Source organism: Moschus berezovskii, chromosome 2, assembly GCF_049115385.1.
Source record: "Moschus berezovskii isolate FMDL1 chromosome 2, NW_MosBer_1.0, whole genome shotgun sequence".
Lineage (NCBI taxonomy): Eukaryota > Metazoa > Chordata > Mammalia > Artiodactyla > Moschidae > Moschus > Moschus berezovskii.
The window spans coordinates 130,913,670-130,934,510 of NC_142461.1; the positions used below are offsets into that span (position 1 = coordinate 130,913,670).

The following is a 20,841-nucleotide window of genomic DNA, read 5'->3' on the forward strand; positions in this document are numbered from 1 at the left end:
AGGAAGTTGGTGATGGACAGGGAAGCCTGGTGTGCTGCTGTTCATGGGGTCACAAAGAGTCAGACACCACTGAGCGACTGAACTGAACTGAACTGAATGGTCTATAATGTCTGGTTTGCCTGAGCTAGCACTGGTTCATACTTATTTTTTTGGTATATCATATTCCAACATATATATGATTTTTGAAAAATTGTAATACACTTCAAAATAAAACTATGTTACTTATCTGCCAAAATCACAACCCTAATTTTCTCTCTATAAATATATATTGTAAATAAATAAATGATTTTTAGCATCCTACTTTCATTAGCATCCCAGTTTGGATGACATATGATTGTTGAGGTAATCTAAACATGAAGGAACGACAGTCTGAACAAAATAGGTAAGATTGAAAACGCAGAAGATGAGAATGGACATTTCATCAGAGAAAATAATAAAATTTAATGACTGACTAGGAGAGATGTGATCAAAAGTGATTACCAAATGCTCAATCTTTAAAAATGGGGAAATGGTGGCAGAACTCTGAAAATCTATAAAGTTGGAAATAGTATAAAATGTAAAGAGAAATTACTCAAAATTCTTTTGCCCCAAAGCCCCACAATACTTCATACCAGCATTCTTTAATTTGTTTCTAGGAAACACATTTGAACTGTTTAAGTTTCCATATATGTATTTAGTTCTATTGTGAATTCTCTTTTAAAGGTTGATTATCATTTTATTATAGTGTATGTACTGAAGCACTTTATCTGAATAATTAGAGATTTTATAAGTGGCTAAAATATCACCTTTTCCTGCAAATGGGAACTTATAAAGAGTTGTTTTAGAGGTGAGAAATTAAGGCCTAAGAACTAAGGCTTGTATTGCTCTGAATCATATGGGTTAAAAATGATGAACCATATTTATGTAGCATGGAAGAGGTATCAGGCACTGTCCTAAGCGAGCTATATATATTGAATGATTTCACCTCACAATAAAGCCTGTGAGGTAAGCACTATATTACCACCATCCTCATTTTGTAGTAGGACAAAGTAAGGTTCAGAGAGGTTAAGAATTATTTTGAGGTTGCACAGGTGGTAAGTGGAAGAAATGGGATTTGAGCCCAAGTCTTCAGATTCAGTCATTTCTCTTATCCACTATATTATAGTGCCAATCACACCAAGAAAGTCAAGAAGCATTTGTGACAGTCTTTCTTCCTGAAGTTCATACACAGAACTGCATACATTTAGAGATATTGTGTTAGAATTATTTCTCTTCTTCATGTATGGAGGATACATTTCTTGTAACTACAAGGAAATCCTTATAATTCAGAACAATAAATCAAACTCAAATAATTTTGTCTCACTTGTGCACAGGGGCATGCTTACAAGACATTTATAAAACCTCTTTAAGGAAGAGCATGTTTCAATCTTTGAGGTCACCCGTGTAGCCTATTGGGCTTTCCTGGTGGCTCAGACAGTAAAGAATCAGCTTGCAATGCAGGAGCCTAGTAATATTGAAATACGGAAATGAAAGGAGAAATAAACATCAGTTGTGCTTAGTATGGAGAAGGAAATGGCAACCCACTCCAGTAGTCTTGCCTGGAGAGGAGCCTGGCGGGCTACAGTCCATGGGGTGGCAAAGAGTCGGACATGACTGAGCAACTAACACTTATGCTTAATAAGCATTCAAATATCTTGAGTCAAGAAGGTTCACTGGAAAAAAACATTTCCTCATGCTAATTTGCAATATTCTGGTTGGGAATAGCAATTTTAAAAATTACTAAATCATTTTCTAGTAACATTCAACAATATTTCTAAAATGTTTTTCTATCATCATCAGAAAGAGAAACATTAAAATTACATTTGCCAATATTTCACTTAACAATAACACAATCTCACTGTATTTTTGGAATATTCAAATACCTAAGGATTGTTTTCAATGACAAAAATTTTAAATGAATGCTATTCTATTTGTGTTGTGGGGCATGTTCTATCACTGTATGCTGATTCAAAATCTTAAAGGATTTACATCTTTCAAAAGAATCTAACATTTACAGAGAACCTTTAACATTTGCTAAAACCTTAAACACGGAGAAGGCAATGGCAAGCCACTCCAGTATTATTGCCTAGAAAATCCCATGGATGGAGGAGCCTGGTAGGCTGTAGTCCATGGGGTCGCTAAGGGTCGGACACGACTGAGCGACTTCACTTTCCCTTTTCACTTTCACACATTGGAGAAGGAAATGGCAACCCACTCCAGTGTTCTTGCCTGGAGAATCCCAGGGACGGGGGAGCCTGGTGGGCTTCCGTCTATGGGGTCACACAGAGTCGGACACGACTGAAGTGACTTAGCAGTAGCAGCAGCAAAACCTTAAACAAGGTTTTACTGTAAACATTGAACTGTAGTTTCTTAAATTATTATATTTATAATAATGTATACATGTATTTATATAATTATATTTATAATAATGTATACATATATTTATATAATTGCAAGCAGTGATGGATGTACTACTTTTTGATTTGGAATATCCAGAGTGTCTTTACAGACCTCCAAAGCCTTTTGAAGGGACGAGGGAGGTATTATCTATGTTTTGGAAGAGTGGGGGCACAATTGCTTTCCTACACTCTGCTGCTAGATGGGATGGAGGAGGGATCATCTAGGTCTTAGATGATGGAAAAGAACAGCTGCATCTCCACCTGCCGTATCTTGGATGGAGCAGACATGGGATTATGTAGGTTTTAGGAAGATTAGAGGCAGAGCTTCATTGTCATCCTTTACATGTTTAAGCCACAGGAGAGAAGTTATTGCAACACTGTTTCATGTTTTAAATTAGGAATGCTGCAAAACAAAAGAATAAGAGAATGCTCCCAGGAAAAGAGGGTAAGGGGTCAAAGTGGCTAGAGGAATTTAGATTTTGAAACAAATACAAACTCCCCAAAATAGTTCTCTAGACAAAAAGGTAGACCATTTGCCCTAATTTTAAATGCAGTTACTATGAAAGAACTATCCCTCAAATTTAAAAAATCTCTTAACATTGTTTCCCTTTAAATTTATGGTGTGAATGTTACTGCTTCCTTAGTTAATGATATGCTTTTAAAACCATTAATTTGTTTAATATACTGTTTAATGTGCAGCTACATAGAAACTTAGGGAGGACATTTAGCAGACAGTATTTAAAACATTTATTTTCTCACATTTTTCTGTATTTTCCCCTTTCTGTTTTTCTAGTATGCCTGCTAAAAATCAAGTATTATACTGTAAGACAAAACCATCTCCTAACCTACTCTATTCATTTTAATGGTAAATAACTAGTGATCTCTGTTTGAATAGTAGAGTAACCCCAACAAAAATAATTGAAACACATTAAAAACTAATTTCACATGTAGATATATTTATCACACATATGTTTACATTCAATAATATATTTGTTGTTAACTTTCACATCTTTCACAGCAGTAAGAGTTAGCGTGCTTTTCAACATGGGATATTTAATTGGATAAAATAAAATGTCACTGAAAGACACAGGGCTGGAAGGACACAAAGAGACAATGCAGTGAAATTACTTAATTTCGCAGATAAAAAATTAGAAGGACAAAGATACTTATGATTATTATTATTACAAAGTAGTATTTAAAAATTAGACTCTTTTCATTTGGTATTGAACTCATTGCTCTAATTATAAAATCTAATCCCATGGATGGAGGAGCCTAGTAGGCTGCAGTCCATGGGGTCGCAAAGAGTTGGACATGGCTGATCGACTTTACGTTCACTTTTCACTCTGATGCATTGGAGAAGGAAATGGCAACCAACTCCAGTGTTCTTGCCTGGAGAATCCCAGGGACAAGGAGCCTGGTGGGCTGCTGTCTATGGGGTCGCACAGTGTCGGACACGACTGAAGCGACTTGGCAGCAGCAGCAGCAGCAGCAACAGCAGCAGCAAGGACCTGAAAGCATTTTCCATATACCATAGTGTCTAACTGCCTCTGAAATTTTTCATGCCCTTTATGACATCTCAAGTGCTACTGGAACACTGCATCAGTGCCTACAATTTGGGGACCTTAGTCCCCGAGGCACTCATCCATTTTTGAAGACCTCACATTAAAAAGAAACACTTTTACAGAAAGAAATCTGTGCTTTAGATTTCATTCAATAAACCTGATTCTTCAGCTGGGTTGAGGGAGATAAGGAACCATGTCGGGGTGTGTGAGTAGGGAAGACTGAAATAGACAGGGCTGAGTGAGGCACGTGCAGAATTTAATTCTCCTTTCACAGGACAGTGTTTCAAGCACCAAGAGGATATATAATGTTCTCTCTTAGGTCTCACAACTCATACTGTCCAGCCCTTCTAAAGTTACACTGTGGGGACTTCTAATGGATTGCATTCACGGCTGAAACAAGTCCACAGACATAATCAGGTCAAGGTAGGTCTATTTTCCTCATTCTAGACAAATCAGTCAGTATTACGGTCTCTTAAATCCATCTGGGCAGAAGTTTTGCTTGCTTATTTGTTTTTTTGTAAAGAAAGATGCTCAAAGACATTCTGAACCCCACCTGTTTCTGACACATGACTGGGGTGGAGAGAGTATGTCTCTTTTCACCTTAAGGTTGCAATTTTAATGTTGCAGAACTCTTTGAACAATGCAAACTTTACATTTAACAATTTTATATGGACTGCTTCTAAGCAAAATCTTCAGTTTCTGAAAGAGCACATGTGATTTTTTAAATTTAGTAAGGACCTTACATTCGTCCCATTAACTTCCAACTTTTCAGGTGGTTTCTGTCTAGATATTTGTTTTGTCTGGTTATGTTTCCCAGAATTTTCACAGTTCTGCATTTTTCTGGGCATATTTCCTGTATGTTTCTTTAAATTCTACAAATATGTTGACAGGATAGAGTCCAGAAAAAGAGTTCTGCATACCTCCAAAAGAAAATTCTCTCGGAGTGACTTAACCTTAGGGATGGTTAGTCACCAAATTCCTAATCTCTCCTGTGACTGACACCAGAGACCTCGGCCAATGCTAGGCTCAATTTAAGACCATTCTAGGCTGCCATCACAAACATTTACAATTAAGCACTAAAGCTGATAACCCCTAGCTATTATGTTATAAGATAAATTTAGCATAGAATTAAGTATCACATAAAAGTTTTCATGTGATATGTAATAAAAAAACCTACTCAAAGCATACTTTAAAATAGATTAGGAAAATTAACATTTTTCTGGGAATAAAGGTCTTAAGCAGTTTTGAATCTCAGTATTTCATCTACTATTATTTCTGAAATAATCGTACTGATATAAATACTGAAATATTCAGTTTAAATACTGAAATACTCAGCATTTCATCAGATCTATTATTAAAGAACAAGAGGTACAATTTTCTAAAAAACATAGTTCTCATACACATTCTTCTATTGTTACCATGATAATATTTTTCTGGCAGTAATTAAAACAGAGTCTTACCAAAGGAGCTGGGTTCCCTGCTAGGCTGGGGAGTCAAGGAGGTATTATTCACAGCATCAACCTGGGTTCTGTAATCATCCACCTGGAAATCATTCACTGGAAAACATATATAGCCAATTAAAATAGAAGACATTGTCACAAGCTCGTAACTGTACACATAAAACATGGAAGTTGTGTTTAGAAAAGTAAATGTCTAGAAATTTTATTTACATTGCTTTGTTAAATTGTGCCACATGCTCATTCACTCAGTCACATCTGACTTTTGAGACCCTAAGAACTGTAGTCTGCCAGGCTCCTCTGCCCATGGGATTTTTCCAGGCAAAAATACTGGAGTGTGTTGCCATATCCTCTTTCAGGGGATCTTCCTGACTCAGGGATCAAACCTGAGTCTCCTGCATCTCCTGCATTGGCAACTGGATTCTTAACCACTGAGCCACCTGGGAAGTGGTGAACAATGAATCTTTAAACCTATCTATAAATATTTCTTTTAATATTTCCATGAGTATCTTTGATGTTCTTTGTCAAAACAAAAGGGGGTAACAGTTAATGTTTAAGTCACTCCTTTAATTAACTTTATAGTTAGACAAAACTGATCTTCAGTGGTAGTTTCCAAAGAAGCATTTTCCCTCAAATTGTTATAAACCTAAGGGATTTTAGCAGTCCTACACTTGTGCCTAAATTTTACTACAGTATTCTCAGAAATGAACATTAAATAATCTAACCTAAAGATTTTTTTCAATGAAAATAATTTTCACTATAAATTTCTTAGGGCTTCCCAGGTGGCGCTACAGGCAAAGAACCCACCTGCCAATGCAGTAGACATAAGAGACGCGGGTTTGACCCCTGGTTGGGAAGATCCTCTGGAGGAGGGCATGGCAACCCACGCCAGTATTCTTCCCTGCAGAATCCCATGGACAGAGGAGTCTGGGGTTTACAGTTTATAGGGTCACAAAGAACTGGACACGACAAAGAATTTAGCACACAGAAATTTGTTAATTCTCTACTTCTTAAAAAAAATTAAGATAGTGACAAAATTTATATCAGATTTAGAGTGAATACAATGGATCTTAATTTGCATGACTGCAACAAAATCTGGGTAAACCTGAACGTCCTTTAAGATGTCTTATTTTAAGAAGAATGCCTATAAAATGAAGTAAAAGGAGATGAGAAGTAAACATACATGTGTCTTCACAGGTGTTCTTGCATTCTTGTAGTGATTCAAAGTTGTTGAGATTCCCGAGGCACCCACCATACTTGAAACGTTCACACTGCTTTGATTGATTGTTATAAAAATACCTAGTAATATAACCACGACAGATTCCAGCATCTTCTTCCAAAAAGCAGAAATCTGGCTTTTCTAGAAATTATTAAAACACCAGAAAATAGTATTCTTTTTTTGAGTAATTTAATTATGTTAGTTAAAAATATAAACAGCTGCTTAAGTTGAAGTTATTTAAAGAGTACATATGAAGATAAACATAAAAGGTAAAATATATTATCCTTAACCATATTTTATTCACTTTGACATTTAGAACAATGTATGTACAACTGTCAAACATTGAGTCTATTGGAATTTCAAGTTCTAAATTTCTCATAGTCAGTTAGCACATTAACTATCAACTCTTTCATAAATTGAGAGAATAAAAGATATTGGGGTTTGATTACCCTTGGTTTGGAAGTGTAAAGTATTATGGCAAAAATTTGGTTTATTTATTTTTGTTAACCTTATGTGCATCTACATTTAGGAAAGATCCACAAATTTCTTAATTTTCAGATGTGTAATCTAATTTTGAAGTATACTGTGCTGCTTAATTATGAATGGCTTCAATTTTTATAGAGAAGTTTTGAGCGGGGGGGTGGAAGCTTTCACGGCTATACTTCAGTTCAGTTCAGTTCAGTCGCTCAGTCGTGTCCGACTCTCCGCGACCCCATAAATCACAGCACGCCAGGCCTCCCTGTCCATCACCAACTCCCGGATTTCACTCAAACTCATGTCCACAGAGTCGGTGATGCCATCCAGCCATCTCATTCTCGGTCGTCCCCTTCTCCTCCTGCCTCCAACTTTTTCCAGCATCAGTCTTTTCCAGTGAGTCAACTCATCGCATGAGGTGGCCAAAGTATTGCAGCTTCAGCTTTAGCATCAGTCCTGCCAATGAACACCCAGGATTGATCTCCTCTAGAATGGACTGGTTGGATCTCCTTGCAGTCCAAGGGACTCTCAAGAGTCTTCTCCAACACCACAGTTCAAAAGCATCAATTCTTTGGCGATCAGCCTTCTTCACAGTCCAACTCTCACATCCATACATGACCACGGGAAAAACCATAGCCTTGACTAGACGGACCTTTGTTGGCAAAGTAATGTCTCTGGTTTTTAATATACTATCAAGGTTGGTCATAACTTTCCTTCCAAGGAGTAAGCATCTTTTAATTTCATGGCTGCAATCAGCATCTGCAGTGAGTTTGGAGCCCCCAAAAATAAAGTCTGACACTGTTTCCACTGTTTCCCCATCTATTTCTCATGAAGTGATGGGACCAGATGCCATGATCTTTGTTTTCTGAATGTTGAGCTTCAAGCCAACCTTTTCACTCTCCTCTTTGACTTTCATTAGAAGCTCCTAAATTCTTATGCTGAAATTAATATCTGTATTAGGTATGACATCCTCCACCACTGTGTCTCTTATTTTTCTTCCAGGCATTGGAATGACTCCAATAGTGTACAGGCAGAAAGGAAATACATGTTCAGGGATTGGAGAGGCTTTTGAAAGGGCCTAATACCCAGTCTTTGATAGTGCTCCAATCCAGGCTAAACACAGCTGTCATAAAAGTTGTGCCACTGTGGTTTACATTATAAGTCTTGTTTACATGCATTCTCAGAAAGAAGAGCTTAAAATTATTTTCAAAATTATTATGATTGCAAGATATATTGTGCTCGAATTTTTAGGGAAAATCTCCAGCTTCCCCATTTCCTGCCCTCTCTGTTGCTGCCCATAGAGGCAAAAATGAACTGCACAATCTTTTCACATCTTAAAGCATGTTGTATCTATCTCAAGGATACAATATTCATGAGTGTTTATTTTAAAAAGAACATGTATTTTATAATGTTAATGATTTCTGCAACAGTAGAAAAATCAATCTTCATGAAAAAATTATTTTATTAAGGAAAACATACTATTTTAATATAAAGTATCTATTTCTATGACTCTAAAACTACCAATTTGAAAATTATTTTGTTCACTGTTTACTGCCTCTTGTTTCTTAGGGTGAATGTTGCTATTATTTCCATGGTAACAATTTATGGTTAAGGATGATATATGACGGAGAAGGCAATGACAAGCCACTCCAGTACTCTTGCCTAGAAAATCCCATGGGTGGAGGAGCCTGGTAGGCTGCAGTCCATGGGGTCGCTAAGGGTCGTACACAACTGAGCGACTTCACTTTCACTTTTCACTTTCACATATTGGAGAAGGAAATGGCAACCCACTCCAGTGTTCTTGCCTGGAGAATCCCAGGGATGGGGGAGCCTGGTGGGCTTCCGTCTATGGGGTCACACAGAGTCAGACACGACTGAAGTGACTTAGCAGCAGCAGCATGATATATGAAATAAGGAAAAATCCTACTTCCTTAATTTTTTTAATATACTATAAGAGAAAGAAAAATACATTTGATCACTAAGTTGATTTGTTTAGGTCTTAGTATGTACATCTTATAAAACTTTAAATCACATTAACAAACAATACAAGAAATCTGTGCTTAACAAAAGGGAGTAGGTAAAAAAAATATTGACTATAAAGATGAGAAAATGATAATAAATTATCCTGAAATGTAATTAAGGAACTACACAACTGGAAGTTGCTATCATTTATATGAGACCCAATCGTAGGACAGAAATTTATTTTAGGAGTTGATATTGCACACTTGTAAAATTATTCTGCTTAGGCCTACAGCTTAAAATATTTATGATTAAAAATTAAGAAATTCATTCCAATATTCCTCAGAAAAATAAAGTTTTAATATTTGTATTGAATCTGTATATACAATTCTTGCTCTAAATTGATGCTCAGTTAAAACCTAGAATGCAAGTTTTAAACTATATACCAACTTCCATAAGCTACATGATTCTCACTCCTAATTTTTGTTCCAAGCTGCAAACTTGATAACTGTCTGAAGTAAAACTTTCTCCCAAGGCGGGTTGTAGAGAATCTCCATTGCCTCTGTAACTGTTTTGATGGTGATGCTAGGAGGCATATGACAAAGTTAACTGCAAATCAGTATGTTTAAAGGTCTTCATTATTGATTAATTTCAGCATCTGACCTTTTTTAAACATGAATAGAATTGATAGCTTTATTCTCTTTCACATGTAGTATCAAAATAGAATGAATTCTGAATCATTAAATATAAATTAAGTAGCATAATTTTCTAGTAAATTTTCCCTGCATAGAATCTTTTCCTAATTCTACGTTTTTGAAAAAAAATCCTAATATTTAAATATTAAAGATATCATCTCTTACTTTATTGACAAAAAATATGATATTACAGATAGGAAGAATTTCATTTAATTGAGGTAGTGAACACTTTTGCAAAAATTAATTCAATATTTATAGAAAGTTATTTTACAACTTGTAAATAAGTACATTTACTTATGTTGGTTGTATAAACTTTGCTGCTGAATTTATTTTATAAATTTTGATTGTAATTCTGGACCATAAACTGTCTTAAGCTTATCAATGAATTGTAAAATTTTTCAGCTCTTTCTCACATAATTTAGTCAAAGTCAGTAAAACTAAAATTCACTTTGAATTGTGTAGCTCTTTCATGTCTTAGTGCTTCCCTGGTGGCTCACTTTCTTCCATTTTCATGTCATGAGTTAAATAATGTCATCTTTTTGTTCAGTATTTTCTCATTTCTATGTAAATGCTGTGAATGGTAATTGAGCAAAGTCATTTTCTAGACCTTTATTAAAAAGAAGCAAGTCTTTCTTGTTACAACATATTTACCAAAATGTAATTATTTTTAGTTAAAAACTGTAAGTAAAATAATTTAAATCCCCAAATTAAAAATATGTAAATACTAAATAATGTTGACAAAGGCAACAAATAATTGCTAAATATCTCCACATATTTTTGCATGTAGACTTTGACAACTCAAAGGCATATCCACTCAGGAGAATACTGAATGAAACTTGCTAGAGCTACACAGTGCTGAGGTTATCAAAGGATTAGTTATCCGAGAACTAAAGAAAGAACAGCAACATCTAAATCTCTATTTGGGAGATGTTAGAGTAGCATGTTCATGGCTCTGAATTGTTGCTGATCTCATATCAGACATCACACCGCATGAGAAGGAGGAAACACAGAGCTCAAGCCTTCCCTCATGAGCCATCATGCATGTTGTTTTTATTTTTTCATTATAGCAACTGAAACAAAGCTCCATTCCAAAAATCACGTGGGTTTGTGATGAATCTCTTATCAGAGAAAGCTGAGAACTGAATTTCCAAGTACCTTATGTAAATGCTACTAACGAGCACACAAATGAACATTCACCTTTTTGCAGTGTTGTTTTCATCTTCTTTGGATAATCTGTAAGAAAAACAATATATATGTATCAGTTACCACAATTTATCATATAATGTTATGACTTTCCACTTAGCAATTAGGATGATGTGTTTATTACTATCAAAATTATTCTTATACAGAATGTCAATGGATAAATTTCCTTCTATTTTCTCTAGATATTAAGTTAGTGAAATTATGACAGTATAACCATGAAGTCACCTATGTTTTAATATAATAATGTCTCAAAAACTATTTTAAAACATTCTAACCCGTTTACAAAAATAATAATTCATGGTGAACTAAGTTTTCTATTCAAAATATCTATGGTTAAAATAGATTTTTATTAAAATAATGTGAAATATGAAAGTAATTCAAACAGCCTACTTGGCCTGTAAAAACAGGTCATTTCTACAGAGGAATGGAAATAGAGGTGAAAGGAACCAGAATTACCTCCTTTCCTGATTCCTTCTCCAGCTCATTATCTTAATCCAATTACAAGTTTCATTATTATTTCCAAATACAGAGGAAGAATGAAGCAAAAGATACCTGTGATGTCATTTTTGGTTTAATCTCATAGAATAATTGGAATTACTCCACTTAAGAATTCTGCTTCCCTGGTGGCTCAGAGGTTAAAACATCTGCATGCAATGCAGGAGACCTGGGTTCGATCCCTGGGTCGGGAAGATTCCCTGGAGAAGGAAATGGCAACCCACTCCAGTATTCTTGCCTGGAGAATCCCATGGATGGAGAAGCCTGGTAGGCTACAATCCATGGGGTCGCCAAGAGTCAGACACGACTGAGCGACTTCACTTTCCACTTAAGAATTAGAATGCTCTTTTTCTTTAAGCCACTGTATTTCAAGTATGGAATATAAATTCTCATTTAAATGATAGCTATTGAAATTACAATTGATATATACAGTTTTAATTTGTTCATATAAACACTGCTGCTGCTGCTGCTAAGTCGCTTCAGTCGTGTCCGACTCTATGCGACCCCATAGACGGCAGCCGACCAGGCTCCGCCATCCCTGGGATTCTCCAGGCAAGAACACTGGAGTGGGTTGCCATTTCCTTCTCCAATATGTGAAAGTGAAAAGTGAAAGTGAAGTCGCTCAGTCGTGTCCGACTAGTAGCGACCCCATGGACTGCAACCTACCAGGCTCCTCTGTCCATGCGATTTTCTAGGCAAGAGTACTGGAGTGGCTTGCCATTGCCTTCTCCGATATAAACACTAGGAAACTGTTTTTTTTTTTTTTCCTTATAATCATTTGTTTTATACAGAAAAGCTCTGGATAAGGCAGTTTATCACTATTTGGATGGCCAGAGAGACATAAAAGTTTGGGGGAAAAAAGAGGTCAGAGACAGAGAATATGAGTATGAGTTGGCTAAATACCCCTTTCAGCCAGTGATCAGTCAGGTTATTCTCTGGAGAGTAAAATGTCTATGAATGATAAGGTGATGTGAGCTTAACTATGTTTTATTCAATACTCTTTTAAAAAAAGTGTGTGTGTGTGTGTGTGTGAAATTCTAATTGTATTTTAAATGTTAAAATATGATTTTTTTATTGTAAATAACCAACCTCCAGTTAATGTTTTGAGACAGTGGATTGTCACAGTAAGCTTACATTAAAATATACTGTGCGACTATTGGGTCATATTTTTAATTTATGAAAGGAGCGAAAGAATATAGAGTGCTACTGACAAGAGTCATAGAGATGCTTGATCTCAATGTTCATGCAATATTAAAAGAGAACTTGTTCCTTGGTGGTTTCATCCTAAGTCAGAGTAATTCATCTGGTACATGCGTAACTAATTCAAATAATGTGTTTTAGCACATTCGTATTATAGGTATATTTAAATTATCCTCAAGAATTCTGAGAACAACCATGGACACACAATTTATTTTTATGCCACTTATAGTCTGAAAACATAGATAAGGCTTACCGCTAATTATCAAAGATATTTTCCTAGATTTATACAGAACATAACATTTATTAATGATGGTGTAAGAAGTAATGGCAGTATGTTTTATGAATTATTTTAGTAATTCCTTGAATTCCAATATATATGAATTTACATTTAACTTTTCATTAGGAATATTAAAATTAATTCACAATTATCTGATTCTTTACCAGTTGAGCCACAAGGGAAGCCCAAGAATATTGGAGTCGGTAGACTATCACTTCTCCAGTGGATCTTCCAGACCCAGGAATTGAATCGGGGTCTCTTGCATTGTAGGCAGATTCTTTACCAACTGAGCTATCAGGGAAGCCTGCTATAATTATCATATACATTTTGACAACTGTAAAAAAAATATTTTTTGCCCTATTCTGTCTTCATCTTTTTCTTTTCTGTTGGGAATGGGAAGGGTAAAATCTGAACACTAACTTTTAATGTTTCTTATTTGTTGAAGTCAGCCTAGAAATTTTCTAAATAGACAGGTAAAGACTCTATGGGCAGAATATACTTGTTACTAGGTAGGTCTTCACTATTCCAAACAAGTAAAACAGAAAATAACAAAGTTAAAAATTAAGAGAATGGAAAATGTATTTACATATTCTTTAATTCCCTGTGGAGAAAATTCCCATGTAAATCCCCATGAAAAACCACAAGTCACAGTTAGCCTAGCCAATAAAATAGTAATTAATATAAACAGCATACTTGTGTTTAGTTGGCAAGTTGTTTCTGACTCTTTGTGACCACATGGATTCTAGCCCACCAGGCTCCTCTGTCCATGGGGATTCTCCAAGTAAGAATATTAGAGAGGGTTGCCATGCCCTCCTCCAGTGGATCTCCCCAACCCAGGGATTGAACCCAGGTCTCCCGCATTGCAGGCGGATTCTTTACCAGCTGAGTTACCAGGGGAGCTCCTCTGGTAAACAGCATACTTACTAGAGCCTTTAAAGATGTTTTAGTAATTTATCACCTATGATTTAATTGTAAACAGTCAACCTTGCTGCAGAGGTGGACTGGCTAAAAAGTTAAATGGGAATTTGACCTGGAGAAGGCAATGGCACCCCACTCCAGTACTCTTGCCTGGAAAATCTCATGGACAGAGGAGCCTGGAAGGCTGCAGTCCATGGGGTCGCTGAGGGTTGGACACAACTGAGCGACTTCACTTTCACTTTATCTAATTATTTTAAGTTCCACACTTTATACACTTATTTTTAAAAAACTAATAATCAAATTCAATGTTGTTTTTGTTGTTGTTGTTTAGTTGCTAAGTCTTATCTGACTATTTTGTACTGTAGCCCACCAGGCTCCTCTGTCCACGGGATTTCCCAGGCAAGAATCCTGGAGTGGGGTGCCATTTCCTTCTCTAGGCGATCTTCCTGACCCAGGGATCGAACCCATGTCTCCTGTATTGGCAGGTGGGTTCTTACCACTGAGTCACTAGGGGAGCCCTGTTTTGTTCAGGCTATGGGAAAAAAACAACTAAACCAAAAGACAAACATTTTGAAAGCCATGCATGTGTTGAGAAACCATTTGCAAACTATATTTTAACTTTTTCTACCTTATTGACTTTGTTACTATGCCTCTATTATTACACTGGTAAATACACCACACAAAACTATACATATTTGGAAACAACTGATAAACCACCTTTACCTGCAGAAGGACAGCTGAAGATACATATCAAACTGAACACATTTCTAATTCCTTTTATCTGAAATATTTGGCTTGAATTTATTCTCAGGCATGGCAATTTACAAGTCATAACTTTCAATGGTCTCCCAAATAAAACAAAATTTCAGCTTCAAAGATATAAATCATATATCTCATATAAATCATATCTTATATCAATTGTTTCTTTGAAAGTTTTCAGGTTCTACAGTTGAGTCATACACATAGACAGTGAGTGTTATGACTTCTTGATTAATTGACCCTCATTCCTATAAAATTTCTTCTCTTTCTCCTGCCAATATTCCTAGTCCTATAGTTTACTTCTACTAATCATTCTTATGATCTGTGCTTGCAGGTGTATCTTTTTTTCATCTTTTAACTTTTAAACTCTGTGTCTATATTTTTAAAATGTCTTTCCTGTAGAAAACATGTAGTTAGTTCTTGATTATTTTTTTATATTGTCTACTATAAGCCCTTTCTTGGAGTAATAATACCATTAAAATTTAATGTAGTTATCATTATGCTTGCATAAAAATCCCTAGGTCTTTGTTTTCTACTTTACATCTGTTTTCAGTTCCTGTTTTTCTGGGTATTTTTTAGAATTGGTTGAATATTTTAATAACAATTTTACCTTCACTTGGTCAATTTGCTATATCTCTTTATTTTTAGTGACTATTCTGGGACTTTTAATATGCATCTTTAATTCATGGCAATTTGACTTCAAATAATTTATACTGATTTCACCTGTAGTATCAGAACCAGACAACAGTAATCTCATCTGTTAACCCTCCTATTTTTGTTCTAAATCATTTAAAATTACTCACAGTGCAAGTCTGCTAGCAATGAATTTTCTCAAATATTGATAATCTGAAAAAATTATTTATCTCCATCATAAGGGTATTTTTAGTAGATCTAAATTACCCAATTGGCAGTTTATTTTTTCCTTTAGCTCTTTAAAGAAAATGTTCCATTTTATTCTCTTGTGAATTTTTTCTTCATGAGAAGTTGGGATTCTCTTGGTCTTTGTTCCAGCATGTATAATTTTTATTTTTTTTTATGGTTTACGTTTTAGGCATAATTTTCAGCAATGTGATTCATTGACATGGCTTTCTTTTTCTTTGTATTCATTCTTTTATTGATTTTGTCAAGCCTCTTGGTTCTGAAAGTTAAAGTTTTCATCAAATGAAATGTGGATCTCATAAATATGTGGATAATTCCTTGCCAATTTCTTGTTTGCATATCTTCATTCCCAACTTCCAGAACTCCAATTGTACATTTTGACAGGCTCCTTGACTTTGTTTCATGGGTTATTGGGTAATATTATTTTTGTTTGCTGGTTTCATACTCAGTGTGCTTCATCTTGAACAGTTATTATTGTTCTGTCATCAAGTTCACTGATCTTTTCTTCTATAATATCTAAAGTGCTTTAAGTATATCTGGTGAAATTCTTATTTTATAAGAAATTCAACTGTAGAACCTCAACTGTAGAAATGCAACCATAGAACCTGACAATTTTCAGAGAAGCAATTGATAGACGTTAAAGAAGAAATATGATTTATATCATATATTTCAAGTCTTTGAAGCTGAAATTTTGTTTTATTTAGGAGACCATTGAAACCTAGACAGCATATTAAAAAGCAGAGACATTACTTTGACAACAAAGGTCCATATAGTCAAAGCTATGCTTTTTTCAGTGGTCATGTATGGATGTGAGAGTTGGACCATAAAGAAAGCTGAGTGTTGAAGAACTGATGCTTTTGAACTGTGGTGTTGGAGAAGACTCTTGAGGGTCCCTTGGACTGCAAAGAGATCCAACCCATCCATCCTAAAGGAGATCAGTCCTGGATGCTCATTGGAAGGACTGATGTTTAAGCTGAAACTCCAATACTTTGACCACCTGATGCAAAGAGCTGTCTCATTTGAAAAGACCCTGGTGCTGGGAAATATTGAAGGCGGTAGGAGAAGGGGACGACAGAGGATGAGATAGTTGGATGGCATCACCGACTCAATGGACATGGGTTTGAGTAAATTCTGGAAGTTGGTGATGGACAGGGAGGCCTGGTGTGCTGCAGTCCATGGGGTCACAAAGAATTGGACACAACTGAGTGACAACTGAACTGAGAACTATGACTTGGATTTCTTATTTATATATTGTAATTCTCAGACATCCTGGAATGTGAAGCCAAGTGGGCCTTAGAAAGCATCACTACAAACAATGTTAGTAGAGGTGATGGAATTTGAGCTGAGCTATTTCAAATCCCAAAAGATGATGCTGTTAAAGTGATGCACTCACTATCTCAGCAAATTTGGAAAATTCAGCAGTGGCCACAGGACTGGATAAGGTCAATTTTCACTTCAATACCAAAGAAGAGCAATGCCAAACAATATTCAAACTACTGCCCAATTGCACTCACATCATATGCTGGCAAGGTTATGCTCAAAAACCTTCAAGTGAGGCTTCAATACTACTGAACCAAGAACTTCCAGATGTACAAGCTGCATTTAGAAAAGGCAGAGGAACCAGAGGTCAAATTGCCAACACTAGTTTGTTCGTAGAAAAAAGCAAGGAAATTCCAGAAAAACATCTATTTCTGCTTCACTGACTGTACTAAACCCTTCGTGTGGATCACAACTAACTGTGGAAAATTCTTAAAGAGGTGAGAATACCGTACAACCTTACCTGCCTCCTAAGAAACCTGTATGCAGATTAAGAAGCAACAGTTACAACCAGACACGAATAATGGGCTGGTTGCAAATTGGGAAAGAAGTATCTCAAGGCTGTATTTTGTCACCCTGCTTATTTAACTTAGATGCAGAGTGCATCATGAGGAACGCTGGGCTGGAAGAATCACAAGCTGGGATCAGGATTGCCAGGAGAAATATCAATAACCTCACATATGCAGATGACGCCACCCTCATGGTAGAAAGCGAAGGGAACTAAAGAGCTTCTTGATGAAAGTGAAAGAGGAGAGTGAAAAAACTTGGCTTAAAACTCAACATTCAAAAAACTAAGATCATGGCAAATAGATGGGGAAACAATGGAAACAGTGGCAGATTTTGTTTTCTTGAGCTCCAAAATCACTGCAGAAGATGACTGTTGCCATGAAATTAAAAGACACTTGCTGCTTGGAAGAAAAGCTATGACAAACGTAGACAGAATATTAAAAAGCATAGACATTACTTTGCCAACAAAGTTTCATATTGTCAAAAAACCATATGTTTTTTTAATTCGTCATGTACTGATGTGAGAATTTGGCCATGAAGAAGGCTGAGTGCTGAAGAATTGATACTTTTTATTTGTGATGCCTCAGCAGCAGCAGTAGCAGAAGACTCTTGAGAGTCTCTTGGACTGCAAGGAGATCAAATCAGTCAATCCTAAAGGAAATCAGCCCTGACTATTCACTGGGAGGACTGATGCTGAAGCTGAAACTCCAATACTCTGGCCACCCAATGTGAAGAGTTGACTCACTGGAAAACAAGCTGATGCTGGGAAAAATTGAAGGCAGGAGGAGAAGGGGACCACAGAGGATGAGACTGTTGGACGGTATCACTGACTTGATGGACATGAGTTTGAGCAAGTTCCGGGAGCCAGTGAAACACAGGGAAGTTTGGTGTGCTGCTATCTATAGGGTCGCAAAGGGTAGGACACAAATGAACGACAGAACACAACAATTAAAGGAGTGCTTTTTTGGCAAGTAGTTAATTATGAATTTTTAAGGCTTGGTTTAAGCTTCGCTATGGCAAGTGTAAAGTAGCTTTTACTCTAGGTCTAATTTCATTCTAGTACTAAATTAAATGCAAAATTTATGTTAATTGTGGGAGCTCTGGGAGGTGTTCCACTTACAAATCCCTTTAATTACTTTCTCAGTTCATGGAGTTTCATCAAGTACATGCAGCTTTATTATTCATCAACAAACTCAACAGGACCCTTATCCAGAATTTTTAGTTTTTTCACTTTGTTATGTCCACTCTGTTTCACATACTGTCCCTCAGAACCTAGCCACACCAGTTTACCAATCTCCAATCTCCACATCCTTCACCAGGGAGATTGGTGTGCTATGCTTGTACTTCCGTCTTTTAACTATGGTCCAGAAGTTCAGTTCAGTTCAGTCTCTCAGTCGTGTCCGACTCTTTGTGACCCCATGAACCTCAGCACGCCAGGCCTCCCTGTCGATCACCAACTCTCAGAGTTGACCCAAACCCATGTCCATTGAGTCGGTGATGCCATCCAACCATCTCATTCTCTGTCGTCCCCTTCTCCTCCTGCCCTCAATCTTTTCCAGCATCAGGGTCTTCTCAAATGAGTCAGGTCTTCGCATCAGGTGGCCAAAGTATTGGAGTTTCAGCTTCAACATCAGTCCTTCCAATGAACACCCGGGACTGATTTCCTTTAGGATGGACTGATTGGATCTCCTTGTGAGTCCAAAGGACTCTCAAGAGTCTTCTCCAACACCACATTACAAAAGCATCAATTCTTCGGTGCTCAGCTTTCCTTATAGTCCAACTCTCACATCCATACATGACCACTGGAAAAACCATAGCCTTGACTAGACAGACCTTTGTCGACAAAGTAATGTCTCTGCTTTTCAATATGCTGTCAAGGTTGGTCATAACTTTTCTTCCAAGGAGTAAGCATCTTTAAATTTCATGCCTGCAATCACCATCTGCAGTGATTTTGGATCCCAGAAAAATAAAGTCAGCCACTGTTTCCATTGTTTCCCCATCTATTTGCTATGAAGTGATGGGACCGGAAGCCATGATTCTTAGTTTTCCGAATGTTGAGAGCTTTAAGCCAACTTTTTCACTCTTCTCTTACACTTTCATCAAGAAGCTCCTTAGTTCCTCTTCACTTTCTGCCATAAGGGTGGTGTCATCTGCATATCTGATGTGATTGATATTTCTCCCAGCAATCTTGATTCCAGACTGTGCTTCCTCCAGCCCAGCGTTCCTCATGATGCACTCTGCATGGAAGTTAAATAACAAGGGTGACAATATACAGCCTTGACGTATTCCTTCCCTATTTGGAACCAGTGTGTTGTTCCATGTCCAGTTCTAACTCTTGATTCCTGACCTGCATACAGGTTTCCCAAGGGGCAGGTCAGGTGGTTTGGTATTCCCATCTCTTTCAGAATTTTCCAGTTTATTGTGATCCACACAGTCAAAAGCTTTAGCATAGTCAATAAAGTGGAAATAGATGTTTTTCTGAAACTCTCTTGCTTTTTCTATGATCCATTGGATGTTGGAAATTTGATCTCTGGTTCCTCTGCCTTTTCTAAAACCAGCTTGAATATCTGGATGTTTATGGTTCATGTATTGCTGGCTTGGAGAATTTTGAGCATTACTTTGCTAGCGTGTGAGATGAGTGCAATTGTGCGGTGGTTTGAGAATTCTTTGGCACTGCCTTTCTTTGGGATTGGAATGAAAACTGACCTTTTCCAGTCCTCTGGCCCCTGCTGAGTTTTCCAAATTTTCTGGCATATTGATGCAGCACTTTCACAGCATCATCTTTCAGGATTTGAAATAGCTCAATTGGAATTCCATCACCTCCACTAGCTTTGTTCATAGTGATGCTTCCTAAGGCCCACTTGACTTCACATTCCAGGATGTCTGGCTTTAGCTGAGTGATCACACCATCATGATTATCTTGGTTGTGAAGATCTTTTTTGTACAGTTCTTCTGTGTATTCTTGCCACCTCTTCTTAATATCTTCTGTCAGGTCCATACCATTTCTGCCCTTTATCAAGCCCATCTTTGCATAAAATGTTCCCTTGGTATCTCTAATTTTCTTGAAGGGATCTCTAGTCTTTCCCATTCTATTGTTTTCCTCTCTTTCTTTGCATTTCTTCCTTCTCTGAGGAAGGCTTTCTTATCTTTCCTTGCTGTTCTTTGGAACTCTGCATTCAAATGGGTATATCTTTCCTTTTTTCCTTTGCTTTCGCTTCCCTTCTTTTCACAGCTGTTTGTAAGGCCTCCTCAGACAGCCATTTTGCTTTTTTTGAGAAGTACCTTCATGTAGAACACTGGGGAGACTGGAAGCCTCACCACGCTTGTTTCCCTTCTCTCAGAGATCACAATCATGTACTAAATTTTGATCACTGTCTGTAAAATAATTACTTCATACATTCTTTTCCAGTTTTTAGTTATTTACATTAGGAGAGAAATTCAATTCCAGTTACTCCATCATAGCTGAAGATGGAATATTCTCCTTAGGTGATTTCTTTAAAGTT

The 20,841-nt window shown here is 36.7% G+C and overlaps 1 protein-coding gene across 2 annotated transcripts in view; it reads right to left on the minus strand.

The window, feature by feature from the left end:
- The window catches only part of TFPI (tissue factor pathway inhibitor), an 89,828-nt gene that overhangs the window by 15,081 nt on the left and 53,906 nt on the right, over positions 1–20,841 (minus strand). Inside the window, exons 4-6 of one of the 2 annotated variants that reach the window (XM_055398612.2) lie at positions 10,981–11,016; positions 6,620–6,796; positions 5,440–5,535 (exon numbers count right to left, since the gene is read on the minus strand). In XM_055398612.2, the coding sequence (XP_055254587.2) occupies positions 5,440–5,535; positions 6,620–6,796; positions 10,981–11,016 (309 nt within the window). The remainder of the gene's footprint in view (positions 1–5,439; positions 5,536–6,619; positions 6,797–10,980; positions 11,017–20,841) is intronic. The other variant, XM_055398614.2, reaches the window with a different exon arrangement.